Source organism: Pelobates fuscus, chromosome 1 (genome assembly GCF_036172605.1).
Source record: "Pelobates fuscus isolate aPelFus1 chromosome 1, aPelFus1.pri, whole genome shotgun sequence".
Classification (NCBI taxonomy): Eukaryota; Metazoa; Chordata; class Amphibia; order Anura; family Pelobatidae; genus Pelobates; species Pelobates fuscus.
In genome coordinates, this window is record NC_086317.1 from 122,546,203 (window position 1) to 122,566,196 (window position 19,994).

Genomic DNA, 19,994 nt, shown 5'->3' on the forward strand with positions numbered 1-19,994 from the left:
TTGCAGTTTCTCTGTTTAACATTGCAGCACTATGGGCAATATAGACACTATACCCATACCACTTCAATTAAATGAAGTGGTCTGGGTGCCTATAGGGTATCTTTAAATTATCCCTTCTCCTAACTAAAAATAGTTGTGTGCTAATAGTTGTGTGCTGAAAAATACTATTTAAGTTAGCATGAAATAAAGACAAATTCTATTTTACAGACTTGATATCTGATATTGTCAACTGCTCAAGAGAAGAACAAAGGCAACTTGAGGATTATGAAGTTCTTGAAGTTCCAGACTCTTATGATGGTCCACAAATTTCATTTCCTTTGACTGTGTCTGATACAAACACTCTACTCCATGGCCTTAAGCAAGAAAAGGTAACTGTTCTCAAGGTCCATATGTAGATCTAAAGTTCACTCAAAAAAGGGCTGCTCCTAAAAGTAACAGGTACAATTACAACCCATGCACATTTCTAGCTAGGATTGATTTACAAAGTGTTACACTGAGATTTCCTTTGTTTCAAGTAAGTCCTGAAGATGGAGCAAAGTAAGAGTACCATCCACATGCCACTGGGAATTATGTAGTATTCTGTGCTTTTCCATGTACCAAAGGTAGATCCTCAGATGTTGTAAAACCACAAAACCCATTTTGCTTTGCATGTCTTTAGAATGACAAAGCATCATGGAAGCTGTAGTTTTAAAACATCTGAGGATTTACCTTTTGGGCCATCACTGCTTTACATTATGTCATGTCTATGTCCTCTTATGTTTCCTCTAATGTGCGACATACACTGATCAGCCGAAATATTAAAACCACTGACATGTGAAGGGAATAACTTCTTTAATTTCATGTTTTGGAAGCAGAAAAAATGGGCAAGCGAAAAGATCTTGGTCAATTTCACAAGGGCCAAATAGTGATGGCTAAATGACTGGGTTGAGAACATCTCCAAAACTCAAGTTTTGTTAGGTTTTCCTGGTATTCAGTGATTAGTACCTATGAAAAGTAGTGCAAGGAATGACCAGGGCCGTCTTTAAGGCGGGGCAAATGGGGCAGCTGCCCCGGGCCCTGTCCCTGCTGGGGGGCCCAAGACAGCTGCTCCGTTTGCCCTCTGCCCGCAAATTATGGGGGCCCATCGGGTGGCCCATGCTCTTAGGGCCACCCAGTGGGCCTGTGTCAGCAGGGGCCCGGTCGGCGCTGTGGCGCTTTAACAGCGCGACCGGGCCCTTGCTTTTCGGCAGCCGACTGGGAGGAAGTGACAACTTCCTCCCACAGAAACAGGAGCCGCGTGGGAGGAAGGAGCTGTTCCGGAGGGGGCCAGGCCGGGAGAGCTTAACTCCCAGCCACCCCAGCCAGCCCACTGGACCCCATGGAAGCCACCCTCCAGGAAAAGGTAAGAAACTGGAGGGTGGTTATCAAATTTTGCATGAGTGTCTGAGTGTGTGTGTGTCAGTATATATGTATGTGTGTATGTGTTAGTGTGCCAGTATGTCTGTCAGTGTATCTGTATGTCTGTGTGTGTGTGTGAGTCTGTCAGTGTCTGTGTGGTTCAGTATGTGTGCATGTCTGTCAGTGTGTCAGTATGTCTGTGTGTGTGTGTGTCTGTCAGTGTGTCAGTATGTCTGTGTGTGTGTGTGTCAGTATGTCTGTGTGTGTGTGTGTGTCTGTCAGTATGTCTGTATGTGTGTTTCAGTATGTCTGTCTGTGTGTATGTGTGCCAGAATGTCTGTATGTCTATGTGTGAGTCTGTCAGTGTCCGTGTGGTTCTGTATGTCTGTGTTTGTCAATATGTCTGTCAGTGTATGTGTGTTTCAGTATCTCCATCTGTCTGTGTGTATATGTGCCAGTATGTCTTTCAGTGTATCTGTAGTCTGTGTGTGAGTCCGTCAGTGTCTGTGTGGTTCAGTATGTCTTTGTGTATGTGTGTTTCAGTATGGCTGTCTGTGTCAGTACGTCTGTCAGAATGTGTCTCTGTATCTGTATGTTGTCCATTTGTGTTTGTGTGTGTATCTGTATGTGTCAGTGTTTGTATCTGTATATCTGCATGTGTGTCAGGTTGTGTATCTGTGTGTCTGTATGTGTGTCAGTGTGTGTGTTGGTGTAGCTATATGAAGTCAGTGTGTGTACCTTTGTATCTGCATGTATGCCAGTGTTTGTATCTGTGTGTGTCAGTGTATCTATATGTATTCTGTGTGTATCTGTATGTTCTTGTGTGTATCTATATGCGGTCAGTGTGTATCTGCGTGTGTGTGTCAGTTATTGTATTTGTGCGTATCTATATGTAGTCAGGGGGCCCAAGTAAATGCTTGCCCAGGGTCCAAACTAAATTAAAGACAGCCCTGGGAATGACAACCAGTGAACCGGCATCAGGCATATGGGCACCCAAGGCTCATTGATACACATGGGGAGAGAAGGCTTGCCCAGGAGAGCTACTGTTGCTTAAAATGCTGGAAAACGTAATGCTGACCATGTTAGAAAGGTGTCAGAACACACAGTGAATTGCACTTTGACGCGTATTGGGCTGTGTATCTGCAGACCACTCAGAGTCCCCTGATGACTCCCAGTGTCTTAAATTGACTTGAGCATCAGAATTGGACCATGGAGCAATGGAAGAAGGTTGCCTAGTCTGATGAATCACATTTTCTTTTACTTCAGGTGAATGACCGGGTGCATGTGCATCGTTTACCTGGGGAAGTAATGGCAGCATGATGCACTATGGGAAGAAGGCAGGCCAGTGGAGGCATAGTTATGCTCTGTTCAATGTTCTGCTGGGAAACATTTGGTCCTGGCATTCAGGTGGATAATACTGTGACACAGAACACCTACCTAGAGACTGTTGCAGACCATGCCCCTTCATGACAATGATGTTCCCTGGTAGTTCTGGAATGGATTTAAGAACAAAGAGTTCAAGGCTCCATATTCCCTATATCTCAATCTGATGGAGCATCTGTGGGATGTGCTGGAATAAAAAAGGTGATCCATGGAGGCCCACCTCAAAACATACAGGGCTTAAAGGATCTCCTGCTGATGTCTTGGTGCCAGATACCACAGGGGACTTTCTAAAGTTTTGTGGAGTTCATGCCTAGAAACATCAGACCTGTTTTGGAAGCACAAGTGAAACCTACATGATATTATGTAGGTGGTTTTAATGTTATGGCTAATCAGTGCATTGGCTCATCTTATGCACTTAGCTAATATTCCTGTTACTAGATAACAAAATTATTGGCAAGAGATTCATGATTCCAATTATGTTTGTTTGTTTTTGTTTTTTTAGATAAAACATGTATATGTATAATACCAGTGATCCTTCCAGTGACAAAATTTCTCCATCACCTAGATGTAGAGTACATGTCTTGTAGACTCGTGACTCTCCAGTCTTTGGCTATCAGATGCTGTGCAACTGAAAAGGGATTTCTCTGAACATACATCAGTCATTGAAGATTCGGGACTTCGGCAATTCGGCACTTCAAGACTTCGGAACTTCGGCAACTTCGGAACTTCGGCACTTCAGCAGTTCGGAACTTCGGCACTTCGACACTTCGGAAATTCAGCAACTTCGGAACTTTGGCACTTCGGAACTTTGGCACTTCGGAACTTTGGCACTTCGGAACTTCGGCACTTCGACACTTCGGAACTTCGGCACTTCGGCACTTCGACACTTCGGAACTTTGGCATTTCGGGACTTCGGCACCTCGGGACTTCTCTTGCAGCCGCTTGGTAGATAACTCCCTAATTCCCACGGTTTCAGGGAGTTATCTACCAAAAGGCTGAAAGACCTAAATTGGTCTTTCAGACAAATTTACTAATACTAAATCAGTAAATCAGAGAGTTATGAGTCAAATTACACAGCGTGGGAAAATTCCAAAGAACTTTCCCACGCTGTGTAAAATGACACAGAGCACTCTGATTGGTGGATTTCAAACCAACCAATCAGAGTGCTGTGACAGGTAAATGTAGAGACTTACCTGTCAGTCTCTTCATTTACCTGTCAGAGCACTCTGATTGGATGGCTTAAACCCACCGATCAGAGTGCTCTGAGCCTAATGGCAGGGCGGGGCAAGGCTTTATAAGCCTTCCCCTGCCCTGCAGAGCTCAGTCTACGCGGAGCCCTCCATGGGTGAAAATTGATTTTTTTTCTTGCGCTCGTTTTTTTTTAAAAGTTATTCTCACTTTTAGCTTTCCAGTCATCAATACTAAGTTAGATGGTATGTTTTTCTTCTAGAATATACTCCTTTGTAAGTGTGAAAAGGGTATGCCTACTGAAGAAAGTCACTTTACAAAATAATTTTAGGTTGTGCAATGTTGCTAGAAGGTGGACTCAAGCTCTTAAAATAGTAAAAAAAAGGTTTATATATTTAAATTGAATTGCTAATAAGCTGTCTTGTACTATCACTGATATTCTCTTGATGTAGATGGCTACGTAATACTCCATATAAGTTAACATTTAGAAATTGCTTGTCAAAGAAATCTGCTATGAAGAATCAGTCAATAAAAAAAATTGGTGAGGGCTGAAAAAAAGAATGCATGCAAGCCCAGGGTGGAGGTAGGGCTAGTCCTATTTCCTCACCCCAGATATTGGCTTCCATGCATGCCTTCATCTATGCTTCTATCTACCCATGAGATAATAGTACTCAAAATCACTTATGGGGTGTAAGAATTAGAACAGCTTTTCCCCAACCAGTCCTCAAGACCCACCAACAGTCCAGGTTTTGTCAGTATCTTCACTGGAATTAAACAGATAAATACATTATTGTTATTATTATTGCCATTTATATAGCACCAACAGATTCCGTAGCACTTTACAATATTATGAGAGGGGATTTAACTATAAATAGGACAATTACAAATAATCTTATGGGAACAATAGGTTGAAGAGGACCCTGCTCAATGGAGCTTACATTCTATAGGAGGTGGGGTGTAAAACACATTAGGACAGGAATTTGCAGTCAAATAAGGTGGGCTGCCCTTTAGGAGAGGGCAAGAGACAGGTATGTGAGGTAGGGGTTAGTCTTGGAGGCCATAAGCTTTCCTAAAGAGATGGGTTTTAAGGCACTTCTTAAAAGATGCAAGACTAGGGGAGAGTCTGATGGTGGTAGGCAGGCTATTCCATAGGAAGGGAGCCGCCCGCGAGAAGTCCTGCAAGCGTGAGTTGGCCGTACGGGTGCGTACAACGGACAGGAGGTGGTCACGGGCAGAGCGGAGAGACCGAGAAGGGACATACCTATGGATCTGTGAGGAGATATAAGAGGGGCTAGAGTTGTTCAGTGCTTTATAGGTGTGAGTTAGTACCTTGAATTGACTCCTATAGCATACAGGAAGTCAATGTAAGGACTGGCAGAGGGGTGAGGTGGGAGAGAAACAACTAGAGAGGAAAATCAGTCTAGCAGCAGCGTTCATTACGGACTGTAAGGGTGCAGTACGGCTTTTGGGAAGACCAATCAGGAGAGGGTTACAATAATCCATGCAGGAAATTACTAGAGCATGGACAAGCTCCTTGGTAGTATCTGGGGCAAGAAAGATATTGGCTTCCATGCATGCCTTCATCTATGCTTCTATCTACCCATGAGATAATAGTACTCAAAATCACTTATGGGGTGTAAGAATTAGAACAGCTTTTCCCCAACCAGTCCTCAAGACCCACCAACAGTCCAGGTTTTATCAGTATCTTCACTGGAATTAAACAGATGAATACATTATTGTTATTATTATTGCCATTTATATAGCACCAACAGATTCCGTAGTGCTTTACAATATTATGAGAGGGGATTTAACTATAAATAGGACAATTACAATAATCCATGCAGGAAATTACTAGAGCATGGACAAGCTCCTTGGTAGTATCTGGGGCAAGAAAGGGGCGGATGCGGGCTATGTTTTTAAGATGGAATCTACAGGATTTTGCAACATGCTGGATGTGAGGCTCAAAGGTGAGACCAGAGTCAAGTATGACGCCAAGACAGCGCGCTTGCAAGGATGGACTGATGTGGGTAACACAAACTTGAAGGGAGAGCGAAAGAGGAGGATCAGTATTAGGAGGAGGAAAGACAAGGAGCTCAGTTTTAGAGATATTGAGTTTCAGAAAGTGGGAGGACATCCAGTCAGAGATGGAAGAAAGGCAAGCAGTGACACGTTGCAGGACGGCAGGGGAGAGGTCCGGGGAGGAGAGATATAGCTGGGTGTCATCAGCGTACAGGTGGTAGCGGAATCCAAAAGAGGTAATAAGTTTGCCAAGAGAGGCAGTATAAAGAGAAAATAGAAGGGGACCAAGGACAGAGCCTTGGGGGACTCCAACCGAGACAGGATGAGGGGAGGAGGTATCATTAGAAAAAGAGACACTGAATGAGCGTTGGGAGAGATAAGAGGAAAACCATGAGAGGACAGAGTCACAGAGACCAAGCGATTGAAGAGTTTTAAGAAGGAGAGCATGATTGTAACGGACCGTTTCGCTCAGAAGGGGATAAAAACCGTTTAGGCGATAATCCCCTTTCCCATAGACCAGCAGCTACTGCAATCACCAATCTCCCGAACTGCAAACTGTACGAATTCACCAACTCCCGAACTGCAAACACACGAACCCTGGAATCAGCCGAACAGGAAAAGCATACAATCCGCTTACACTCCTGGCAGTCAGCATACAATCCAATTCCCCCAAAGAACGAGACGACACATCGCTTTGAGGGTTAAGCAGGAACTCATTTACTCAGGGCTACCTGCCCAGTATTTATGCAGGTCTCCCACCTGGTGGACACTCCCCTAGGGGACCATATGGAAGACTGTAACAAAGGACAGACATAAACCAATTACAGACACACAGCAGTAAAACATTCCCACAATGCATCTTGATCTCCTCCCTCTATCCTGGAGATAATTAGAGAAGTAATTCAATTATCTCCCAGGACAGAGGCAAAACTCCATTACACACATGGGACACAAAATACAGTGAAACACCTTAAAATACACAAAGTTACCTTTTATACATAAAACACAGACATGTCACACATCCCCAGATAGCTCAGGTCTGAGTGCACATTATTAGGTGAATGGCACTCAGACCACACAAATACAGTTTAATCGCCATGGAGCCAAAGTCTTTAATCCCACGAATAGGCTCCATGGCATGGCTATCTGGGTTAACACATATTCTCATATACAAAATACCAAATGCCGGTGTTCGGTTAAACTTGTACGAATAGGAACCAGGCGACGGACGGCTCAGCGGTGTTCGTGCAAATAAGTGTCCGTTTTTAGTTCCATAGAATCCTCGCCGAACACCGCTGGTCTTTCGCACGATTAAAATGGCCGCCGCCTCGTGGTCGGCAACCGAACAAAGACCACCCTGGATTCATCAATTAAGCTGCGGTTAACCGCAGCTTCAGGGAGGTAAATTGAAGGCGCACTCCAGCTCCCAGGTGGTCGCACATTCGTCAGTTTGTTCGGTAGATCAAATCTACCGAACACCCTGGCAGAAACGCACGAATATGCCTTTCTGCAGGGAAAATAAAAGGTTTAACCTGCAGGGCCATAGTCACAGGGCAGGAGGCTAACAACCAGGCTTCTCCAGTTCACAGTGGCGAGGTTGGTTTCGCCACACTTCTCCCCTTTACCAACTAGACTAACAGGGTACCTGACCTCCTGCCGGTCAGTGCCCTTGTTAGTCGAGCAGCCCACCCACAAGACATAAACAGCAGTACAGCCCACCCACAATAAACGGTTACTACACCTGGGTAAGGGAGAATCTTGTCCATGTCCAGGTGTCTTACCACGGCTGTGTGGGGGACTGGTAGGCTGCCTTGGTGGGTTGCTGAGGGGGCAGAGACCAGCGGTACTCTGTCCTGGTGCCAGCACTACCACGGGAGTAGTCTGGTTGGAGCCTGGTTGCTGGAGACTGACTGTCTCCCCTTTAGGTGCATAGCTCGGCTGCCGGAGGGGGAGACCGACTGTCTCCCCTTTGGATACACCGCTCTGTGGCTGGGGGACAGGACCAGCCGTCCCTACCCCTTGTGCTGTAAGTGCAGAGACTACAGTCCCATCTGCACAGTTGTGGGGCTTAACATCTCCCCTTGGTGGGTTAGGCTGCCGCTGGAGAGAGGGTGTAACAAGCTCCTCTCTCTGGACGGTAAACTGCCGCTGGGGAGAGGGGTTAGCAGGCTCCTCTCTCTGCCACTCTCTCTGCTGATGGAAAGGGGGACCAGCTGTCTCCCCTTTCATTCTCTTGTCCTGCTGCTGGGGTGCGAGACTGACGGTCTCTGTTTCCTGCAGGACACTCAGTCGCTGTTGAGGAAGGGCGGCACCTTCAGCTCCCTGGGGTGCACACTGCCGCTGGGGAGGAAGGACGGCACCTTCTGCTCCCTGGGACTCACACTGCCGCTGGGGAGGAAGGACGGCACCTTCTGCTCCCTGGGGTACACACTGCCGCTGGGGAGGAAGGACGGCATCTTCTGCTCCCTGGGGTACACATTGCCGCTGGGGAGGAAGGACGACACCTTCAGCTCCCTGGGGTGCACACTGTCGCTGGGGAGGAAGGATGGCACCTTCTGCTCCCTGGGACTTACACTGCCGCTGGGGAGGAAGGACGGCACCTTCTGCTCCCTGGGGTACACACTGCCGCTGGGGAGGAAGGACGGCACCTTCTGCTCCCTGGGGTACACACTGCCGCTGGGGAGGAAGGACGGCACCTTCTGCTCCCTGGGGTACACACTACCGCTGGGGAGGAAGGACGGCACCTTCTGCTCCCTGGGGTACACACTGCCGCTGGGGAGGAAGGACGATACCTTCTGCCAGTGGCGTACTAAGAGGGGGGCGGGGGGGGGCGGTCCGCCACGGGTGCTATCCAGTAGGGGGGTGCCACACTCTGTCCCTCCTGCTGGTCGTCCTCTCCCTCGCGGCTCAGGCGCTCAGTGAGTGAGTCAGAGCACAGGGAGGGGATTCCCAGCCTGTGTTCTGAGTCATCACTGAGCACCAGGGAGGTTGTTATGGAGTGTGCCAGCAGGGGGCGCAGAGTGTGTATTCTGCCAGGTTTCTCCCCTGCGGCCACTCTGCCTGCACATCCTGCACTGCCTGGGATGGAGAGAGACAGCCCCTGAATCATGGTAAGTTAATATAATTGTAATTGCACCCTCACCCCCTCCCTCATTTACCCTGTCATCCCCCCTCTCACCCTCTCCCTCAGTCACCCTGACACCCCCCCACTCAGTCACCCTGTCACCCCCTCAGTCACCCTGTCACCTGTCACCCTTTCACCCCCCTCAGTCACCCTGTCACCAGTCACCCCCCAGTCACCCTGTCACCAGTCACCCTGTCACCCCCCCTCAGTCACCCTGTCACCCCCCCCTCAGTCACCCTGTCACCAGTCACCCCCCAGTCACCCTGTCACCAGTCACCCTGTCATCCCCCCCTCAGTCACCCTGTCACCCCCCTCAGGCACCCTGTCACCAGTCACCCCCCTCAGTCACCCTGTCACCCCCCCAGTCACCCTGTCACCAGTCACCCCCCTCAGTCACCCTGTCACCCCCCTTAGCCACTCAGTCACCCCCCTCAGTCACCCTGTCACCCCCCTCACCCTGTCACCCCCCTCAGTCACCCCCCCAGTCACCCTGTCACCCCCCTCAGCCACCCTGTCACCAGTAACCCCCCAGTCACCCTGTCACCCCCCCTCAGTCACCCTGTCACCCCCCTCAGTCACCCTGTCACCAGTCACCTCCCCAGTCACCCTGTCACCCCCCTCAGTCACCCTGTCACCCCCCTCAGTCACCCTGTCACCAGTCACCCCCCAGTCACTCTGTCATCCCCCCTTAGCCACTCAGTCACCCTGTCACCCCCTCAGTCACCCTGTCACCCCCCTCCTCACCCTGTCACCCCCCTCAGTCACCCTGTCACCCCCCCGGTCACCCTGTCACCCCCCTCAGTCACCCTGTCACCAGTCACCCCCCAGTCACCCTGTCACCAGTCACCCTGTCACCCCCCCTCAGTCACCCTGTCACCAGTCACCTCCCCAGTCACCCTGTCACCCCCCTCAGTCACCCTGTCACCCCCCCTCAGTCCCTCTGTCACCAGTCACCCCCCCAGTCACTCTGTCATCCCCCCTTAGCCACTCAGTCACCCTGTCACCCCCTCAGTCACCCTGTCACCCCCCTCAGTCACTCTGTCACCAGTCACCCCCTCCCCAGTCACCCTGTCACCAGTCACCCCCTCCCTCAGTCACCCTGTCACCCCGTCACCAGTCACCCCCCCAGTCACCCTCCCTGTCACCAGGTTGTTAGGTTGTTTAGTAGATAACTCACTTATTTGTTATCCTTATGTGGGATTGACATATTTAAGGACACCAAATTAGGGAGTTATCTACTAAACAACCTAAAGATAAAAATTAAGAAAAAGGCTTTTTAAATTTTGATCTTTTAGCTGTTTAGTAGAGAATTCCCTAAATTGGTGCCCTTATGTGAGATTCCACATGTAAAGATACCAAATTAGGGTGCTGTTTAGCAGATAGCTCCCTTATTTGGTTTCCTTAAATATGGCAATCCAACATCTCAGCATCTTGCCAACACTACACACAAACACACAGGGGAGGGCTGGCAGCCTTAGGCCTGGGGGGCAAATCCAGTCAAGTGGCCCATTGCACCAAGAGGAGAGTAAAAACACCTTTCCCATGTGATTGAAAGTGTGTGTGTGTGAGTGGGGGGGGGGGGAGCCGTCACCTAAACAGACAATCAATGACAGGCACACACACTTGCTGATTTGGCACACACTAAAAAACACACACTCACTGACAGGCACACGCACACACTCACTGACAGGCACACAGACACACACAGAAAGACACATTGTTACAGGCATACTGACTCACACAGACAGACATACTGACATACACAGGCATACTGGCTGACACAGACAAATTGGCACACACACAGAGACATACTTGCACACAGACATACTGACACACACACAGAGATACATACTGTTACTCACACAGAAAGACACACTGTTACAGGCATCCTGGTACTCACACAGACAGACATACTGACACACACACAGGCATACTGGCTGACACACACAGACAAACTGGCACACACACAGAGACATACTTGCACACACATAGACAGACATACTGACATACACACAGACAAACATACTGGCACACACACAGACAGACATACTGGCACACACATAGACAGACATACTGATGCACACACACAGACATAATGATGCGCACACACACAGACATACTGACGCGCACACACACACTGACATACTGACATACTGACACACACACTCAAACTTTACACTTTTAAAACCAGTGGACAGGGGCTGAGTAAGGGGACAGGGCTGTAATGGGGGACAGGGGGTGGTAGTGGAGGGTATAAGCTGTAATTGGGGGTTTAGGAAATGTACGGGGGGATAGGGGCTGAAGCAAGTTGATGGCTACAATTTGGGAAAGGGGCTGTGGTGTGGGTAAGATGGGTTGCAATTGGGGGAGAGGAGCTGTAGTGGAGATGTTATGGGGCTGTGGTGGGGGGCATGGGGCTGAGGAAGGGGGCAGGAGCTGAGAGGGGGGAAAGAAGCAGGGAAAGGGTGGGACAGGGGCTGACCAAGGGGACAGGGTCTGAGGTAGGGGACATGGGCTGACTAAGGGGACAGGGGCTGAGGAGGGGGGACAGGGGCTGAGGTAGGGGACAGGGGCTGAGGAGGGGGGACAGGGGCTGAGGAGGGGGGACAGGGGCTGAGGTAGGGGACAGGGGCTGAGGTAGGAGCTGACTAAGGGGACAGGGGCTGACGAAGGGGAGGTGGGGACAGGGGCTGAGGTGGGGACAGGGGCTGACTAAGGCTGAGGTGGGGACAGGGGCTGAGGTGGGGACAGGGGCTGAGGAGGGGACAGGGGCTGAGGTGGGGACAGGGGCTGAGGTGGGGACAGGGGCTGAGGAGGGGACAGGGGCTGAGGTGGGGACAGGGGCTGAGGAGGGGACAGGGGCTGAGGAGGGGACAGGGGCTGAGGAGGGGACATGGGCTGAGGAGAGGGCAGGGCTGAGGAGGGGGCAGGGCTGAGGAGGGGGAAGGGCTGAGGAGGGGGGCAGGGGCTGACTAAGGGGACAGGGGCTGAGGAGGGTTGACAGGGGCTGAGGAGGGGTGACAGTATGTGTGTCAGTATTTCTCAGTGTATGAGGAGAGGGGGCGGGGCTGGGGAGGGGGGACAGGGGCTGACTAAGGGGACAGGGGCTGACTAGGGGGACAGGTGCTGAGGAGGGGGGACAGCGGCTGAGGTAGGGGACAGGGGCTGAGGAGGGGGGACAGGGGCTGAGGTAGGGGACAGGGGCTGAGGTAGGAGCTGACTAAGGGGACAGGGGCTGACGAAGGGGAGGTGGGGACAGGGGCTGAGGTGGGGACAGGGGCTGACTAAGGCTGAGGTGGGGACAGGGGCTGAGGTGGGGACAGGGGCTGAGGAGGGGACAGGGGCTGAGGTGGGGACAGGGGCTGAGGAGGGGACAGGGGCTGAGGAGGGGACAGGGGCTGAGGAGGGGACATGGGCTGAGGTGGGGACAGGGGCTGAGGTGGGGACAGGGGCTGAGGTGGGGACAGGGGCTGAGGAGGGGACAGGGGCTGAGGTGGGGACAGGGGCTGAGGAGGGGACAGGGGTTGAGGAGGGGGACAGGGCTGAGGAGGGGACATGGGCTGAGGAGGGGGCAGGGCTGAGGAGGGGGCAGGGCTGAGGAGGGGGCAGGGCTGAGGTGGGGACAGGGGCTGAGGAGGGGACAGGGGCTGAGGAGGGGACATGGGCTGAGGAGGGGACATGGGCTGAGGAGGGGACAGGGGCTGAGGTGGGGACAGGGGCTGAGGAGGGGACATGGGCTGAGGAGGGGACATGGGCTGAGGAGGGGGCAGGGGCTGAGGTGGGGACAGGGGCTGAGGAGGGGACATGGGCTGAGGAGGGGACATGGGCTGAGGAGGGGGCAGGGCTGAGGAGGGGGCAGGGCTGAGGTGGGGACAGGGGCTGAGGAGGGGACAGGGGGGGCATGGGCTGAGGAGGGGGCAGGGCTGAGGAGGGGGCAGGGCTGAGGAGGGGGCAGGGCTGAGGAGGGGGGGGCAGGGGCTGACTAAGGGGACAGGGGCTGAGGAGGGGTGACAGGGGCTGAGGAAGGGTGACAATATGTGTGTCAGTATTTCTCAGTGTATGAGGAGAGGGCAGGGCTGGGGAGGGGGGGACAGGGACTGAGGAGGGGACAGGGCTGAGGAGGGGAATAAAAAATAACACTAAAGTGTATTTCCCCCCCTCCCTGAGTCTTACCTTAGGCCAGGGAGGGGTGGACAGCAGCCAACAGGAGCAGCAACCAGGAGCAGCAGCCAGTGAAGTCGGCCTTTCCTGATGATGTCAGGAGGAGGGGGCGTGGCTTCCTCTGCTCTTCTCCCAGACTCCCCAGCGGTCCTGTGAGAAGAGCAGTGGAAGTCACGCCCCCTCCTCCTGACATCATCATCAGAGGCCCACTGGCTGCAGACTGCAGGAAGAAAAATCTGGTGAAAAATCTGAGTCCTCAGCCAGAGGCAGGGGATTCAGATTTTCCTTTTTTTGCTGGGTGTGGGCGGCCCTGGCCCCTGGGTTTAGGGTGGCCTGGGGGGCAATTGCCTCCCTGCCCCCCTTCCCAGCCCGCCCCTGCAAACACATCCCTGCATTCCAGTGCAAACACTACATACAAACACACCTCTGTATTAAAACATCACCATTATATATAACCACACCACTGCATCTCGCCAACACTACACACAAAAGCATGCCTGCATTAAAATGCCAACACTACATACAAACAGACCCATTCATTCACTCACACTTACTCCATACAAAAGCATGCTTACATTGAAACATGCAAGCACTGCTCAATGCTACATACATTAAAAAAATTGTGGGTGTTTTGTACATTTTAAAGTGCAGGGGGAAAGGGGGTGCCAAAACTAGGACCCGCCCCGGGTGCCATATGCTCTAGGTACGCCCCTGCCTTCTGCTCCCTGGGACTTACACTGCCGCTGGGGAGGAAGGACGGCACCTTCAGCTCCCTGGGATACACACTGCCGCTGGGGAGGAAGGACGGCACCTTCTGCTCCCTGTGGTACACACTGCCGCTGGGGAGGACAGACGACACCATCAGCTCCCTGGGGTACACACTGCCGCTGGGGAGGAAGGACGATACCTTCTGCTCCCTGGGACTCACACTGCCGCTGGGGAGGAAGGACGGCACCTTCTGCTCCCTGGGACACACACTGCCGCTGGGGAAGAAGGACGGCACCTTCTGCTCCCTGGGACACACACTGCCGCTGGGGAGGAAGGACGGCACCTTCTGCTCCCTGGGGTACACACTGCTGCTGGGGAGGAAGGACGGCACCTTCAGCTCCCTGGGATACACACTGCCGCTGGGGAGGAAGGATGGCACCTTCAGCTCCCTGGGATACACACTGCCGCTGGGGAGGAAGGACGGCACCTTCTGCTCCCTGTGGTACACACTGCCGCTGGGGAGGACGGACGACACCATCAGCTCCCTGGGGTACACACTGCCGCTGGGGAGGAAGGACGATACCTTCTGCTCCCTGGGACTCACACTGCCGCTGGGGAGGAAGGACGGCACCTTCTGCTCCTTGGGACACACACTGCCGCTGGGGAGGAAGGACGGCACCTTCTGCTCCCTGGGGTACACACTGCCGCTGGGGAGGAAGGACGGCACCTTCAGCTCCCTGGGATACACACTGCCGCTGGGGAGGAAGGACGGCACCTTCTGCTCCCTGGGACACACACTGCCACTGGGGAGGAAGGACGGCACCTTCAGCTCCCTGGGATACACACTGCCGCTGGGGAGTAAGGACGGCACCTTCAGCTCCCTGGGATACACACTGCCGCTGGGGAGGAAGGACGGCACCTTCTGCTCCCTGTGGTACACACTGCCGCTGGGGAGGACGGACGACACCATCAGCTCCCTGGGGTACACACTGCCGCTGGGGAGGACGGACGACACCATCAGCTCCCTGGGGTACACACTGCCGCTGGGGAGGAAGGACGATACCTTCTGTTCCCTGGGACTCACACTGCCGCTGGGGAGGAAGGACGGCACCTTCTGCTCCCTGGGACACACACTGCCACTGGGGAGGAAGGACGGCACCTTCTGCTCCCTGGGACACACACTGCCGCTGGGGAGGACGGACGACACCATCAGCTCCCTGGGGTACACACTGCCGCTGGGGAGGAAGGACGATACCTTCTACTCCCTGGGACTCACACTGCCGCTGGGGAGGAAGGACGGCACCTTCTGCTCCCTGGTACACACACTGCCGCTGGGGAGGAAGGACGGCACCTTCTGCTCCCTGGGACACACACTGGCGCTGGGAGGACGGACGACACCATCAGCTCCCTGGGGTACACACTGATGCTGGGGAGGAAGGACTGCAAACCCACTGGCCCGCTCTGATTCCCACGGCAAGTACTCTCGCACTGCTTTCTTCACACGCTGCACTATACTCTCCGAGGGGTTGGGTCCGCATAAAGCCAGCACCGCGGTGACCTCTCTGTCATACGCCTCTTGAGTGTAGCTGGGTGCCATGCTTGCTCTGCTGAAGTTGATTCCTTTTTAGATAGGGTCGCTGTACGGGTACTAACGTTGCCCTCAGTTTGTAAATCCAGGGGATGGTGTTACCTGTAGCTGTCCTTCTGGTTGTAGGAACAATCCCGCCGCTTGCCACCAATTGTAACGGACCGTTTCGCTCAGAAGGGGATAAAAACCGTTTAGGCGATAATCCCCTTTCCCATAGACCAGCAGCTACTGCAATCACCAATCTCCCGAACTGCAAACTGTACGAATTCACCAACTCCCGAACTGCAAACACACGATCCCTGGAATCAGCCGAACAGGAAAAGCATACAATCCACTTACACTCCTGGCAGTCAGCATACAATCCAATTCCCCCAAAGAACGAGACGACACATCGCTTTGAGGGTTAAGCAGGAACTCATTTACTCAGGGCTACCTGCCCAGTATTTATGCAGGTCTCCCACCTGGTGGACACTCCCCTAGGGGACCATATGGAAGACTGTAACAAAGGACAGACATAAACCAATTACAGACACACAGCAGTAAAACATTCCCACAATGCATCTTGATCTCCTCCCTCTATCCTGGAGATAATTAGAGAAGTAATTCAATTATCTCCCAGGACAGAGGCAAAACTCCATTACACACATGGGACACAAAATACAGTGAAACACCTTAAAATACACAAAGTTACCTTTTATACATAAAACACAGACATGTCACACATCCCCAGATAGCACAGGTCTGAGTGCACATTATTAGGTGAATGGCACTCAGACCACACAAATACAGTTTAATCGCCATGGAGCCAAAGTCTTTAATCCCACGAATAGGCTCCATGGCATGGCTATCTGGGTTAACACATATTCTCATATACAAAATACCAAATGCCGGTGTTCGGTTAAACTTGTACGAATAGGAACCAGGCGACGGACGGCTCAGCGGTGTTCGTGCAAATAAGTGTCCGTTTTTAGTTCCATAGAATCCTCGCCGAACACCGCTGGTCTTTCGCACGATTAAAATGGCCGCCGCCTCGTGGTCGGCAACCGAACAAAGACCACCCTGGATTCATCAATTAAGCTGCGGTTAACCGCAGCTTCAGGGAGGTAAATTGAAGACGCACTCCAGCTCCCAGGTGGTCGCGCATTCGTCAGTTTGTTCGGTAGATCAAATCTACCGAACACCCTGGCAGAAACGCATGAATATGCCTTTCTGCAGGGAAAATAAAAGGTTTAACCTGCAGGGCCATAGTCACAGGGCAGGAGGCTAACAACCAGGCTTCTCCAGTTCACAGTGGCGAGGTTGGTTTCGCCACAATGAACAACGATGTCAAAGGCCACTGAGAGGTCAAGAAGAACTAGTATGGAGTAGTGGCCTTTGGATTTAGCTGCGATTAGGTCGTTAGTAACTTTGATAAGCGCAGTCTCTGTAGAGTGGAGGGGGCGGAAGCCAGATTGAAGGGGGTCAAGGAGAGAGTTGGAATGGAGGAAATGAGACACACGGGTAAAGACAAGTCTTTCCAGAAGTTTTGAGGAAAAAGGGAGCAGGGATATGGGACGGTAGTTAGAGGGGGTGGACAGGTCGAGGGATGTTTTTTTTAGTATAGGTACTATACAGGTATATGGTGTTCCTTTAACTATGCTCTTGTTTATTTAACAATTTTCAAACTCTTAACCAAATAACTCAATATATCCACTTTACTGTAACCCTGATTGTAACACCTCCCCCCCACCTAAAGTCCTAAACATGCTCTCTATTTACTCCCCCAATGTCTCCTGCACTCTCATGTAAGTGAAGTATGAACTCTGTTGGGTATCACAATGGCCTCTAAGGGTGGCCGCATTAGTGCTACCATATGGGATCCCCTTGAAACTTCTTTTAGTAACCATAGGTCGGGTTGGAAGTCTTAGACAAGTTTCTGGTCCAAATCCTGCCAGGTAAAAAAAAAAGCCCACGTCCTATTTAAACTCTGCATGAAGGTTTTTTACTCCAACTACCCTTCTTCCCAGAGGAGTTAAAGGTTGCAATCATTTATGAGACATGCCTACAGAGGACTCTTGGATCCTAAATATCTTAGTCCTAGGACAGTGCCTGGATTATTTCTCATGTCGTCCTCAAGATTTTTTTGAGCCTGAAAATAATCTCAACATATGCATACACTGGGGATCCCAAGCCATACGCTGGTTCACAGAGACTACAGCTTGATCCACCAGTTTCCCTGATCTAAAACAAAGTAGAGTGGTCTAAAAACAATGTAGCCTTATGTATTTCCCATAACTATGGTTAAGAGTTCTTGTGCATGTCCAGGGTTCTTCCAGGACAGCCTGTCAAAGGTTTTGTTTGCTAGTACCTTAAAGGATTTCTGCCCTTTAAGTTCTTTCAAACTTATTCTTTGCCCACCCTGTTTTTTATTTGTCCATGCTACTAGTTATTAACTTATCCCACAAGTAACTATTTCCAAATGGACCATGGCCATGTTAAGGAAAGCAAAATATTCTGACCAGATGAATTCCTTTTCATCTGTGTATTTCCTTAAGGTGCTGCAGCCTCCTGGGTTTATTCCTTCTCAAATACTTTGTGTTTGTATTCCCTGCAATATTTTCCTTTCCTCTACGTGGCTCGTCTACTTGCTTGCATGTTAAACTGAGGAGTCCTATGGGAAAAACTGGAGGAAGAGGTGCCAGAAAGATTTTTGTATATTTTGCCTCTTCCAAGGTAGATCCTTCAGTGGATCCTAGCAGTTCCTCTTTCATTGACAGTGACCACACAGTTGAAAATAAGTTTCTCAGTAAGCATAATTTTCTTCCCCCCAGAATACAGATATAAATCCAGGTTTCATGCTGAAAGTAAATATTATTTTAATTATGAATGTAGACTGTGATATGTCATTATTTGAAGAAAAATTAGGCAATAGGCAGTTATAATTTACATCATTAATGGTTCAGTGGAATATAAAATATTATTGGTAGGTTCCTCTATCCGATAAAAGGTTGGAAAACACTATGCTAATTAAAATTATTCATGACATTTCTCTAGTTACATCCAAGTATATAATGGCAGCAATCTTTTTAAAATATGCAAAATCAATATGTAATACTTATGTTCCACTTATGCCTTTTACAGCAACTCCATGCTCGATATGTCCTTCAGCTCTTTCATGAAACACATAAATTTCTCAAACAAATGCCAAATGTTGTTCATATATCTACATCATATTCCAAGGAGTTAACAATTTGTGGTGAGTAGGATGTATTTAGCTGATAGATTATTCTGTACTTCATGTGATTTCTTTATGGGTTTTTCGTATTATGACAGCTAACCGCGAGAGAAACTTTACTTTAATAGACTTGACTATTACTCTCATTAATATTAATAAATCACCTTGGGCTATCTTTCTGTGTGTATTAACCTCTTCATAACATAGTTCTTTCAGATCTGCTGGGGAAATATAAAATATGTGCTGTTATACTGAATTGTGAGGAATGTACTGATGATTTTGGATATAAATATTACCAAAATGCCAGTATATTGTAAACATATCTGTACAAGTACATTAGGACTTATACAGTAAGTACAACAAGCAGATAAATGTAGAACTGTTACTCCTGTGGAAGTGACAGTCCCAGTCACTGAATGTTCACTGAACCAATTGCTGGGTAAAGCTGTCATGCAAAATAATTGTGCTTAACTCTGCAAAACATTTTTGAATATGAATTAAAATATGACATCCCATGATGTCTCAGGTGGTCTCATGGGCATTCAGAATGTACAGAGGAATGCCATATGAGCATATATGGTACAGCAGGGGTTAACATAATTTAAACGGCATATGGGACTTTTAATGTAAATATTAAACAATGTAAACTGCAAAAAATCTTTTGATTACTCACCGCCCTCTCATTTCAACACTTGAAGGGTTAAAATCAATTAAGCTCACATTTAGCCTAGCTCTGGGAAAGTCTCCTTTCTGCAGTTCTGATCCTCCTCTTGTGAAATCATCATAACTGACGACTTGTGTCCAATCAGATGTTTTGCACAGAAACCAATGCTTCTCTCTGAGATGCACTCACTTCTGCGTGATCAACAGTTCAAAGCAAACCTTCCCAGGCAGCCAGGAGGTGTGGCTATGGGGATTAATATAAGTGCTGATTTCTCTTGAAATGGGCACTTATATAAAATAAGCTTGCAGCGACATGTAGTTGACCCCTAAAGCAGTTCAAGATGCTTAAAGGGACACTCCAGGCACCCAGACCCCTTCTGCCCATTGGAGTGGTCTGGGTGCCAACTCCCATCACCCTTAACCCTGTAGGGTGTAATTATTGCAGTTTTTATAAACATGGGATGGGGTGTGGGAGGGAGGGGCACTGCAGGGTCCTGCAGTGCCAGGAAAACGGATTTGTTTTCCTGGCACTGGAATGTCCCTTTAAGTCCTTTAGGGGACAGGAGTGT

The 19,994-nt window shown here is 50.2% G+C and overlaps 1 protein-coding gene across 1 annotated transcript in view; it reads left to right on the plus strand.

Moving 5' to 3' along the window:
• The window catches only part of PPEF1 (protein phosphatase with EF-hand domain 1), a 132,674-nt gene that overhangs the window by 84,126 nt on the left and 28,554 nt on the right, over positions 1 to 19,994 (plus strand). Inside the window, exons 6-7 of the mRNA XM_063444297.1 lie at positions 208 to 368; positions 18,669 to 18,783. Of these exons, the coding sequence (XP_063300367.1) occupies positions 208 to 368; positions 18,669 to 18,783 (276 nt within the window). The remainder of the gene's footprint in view (positions 1 to 207; positions 369 to 18,668; positions 18,784 to 19,994) is intronic.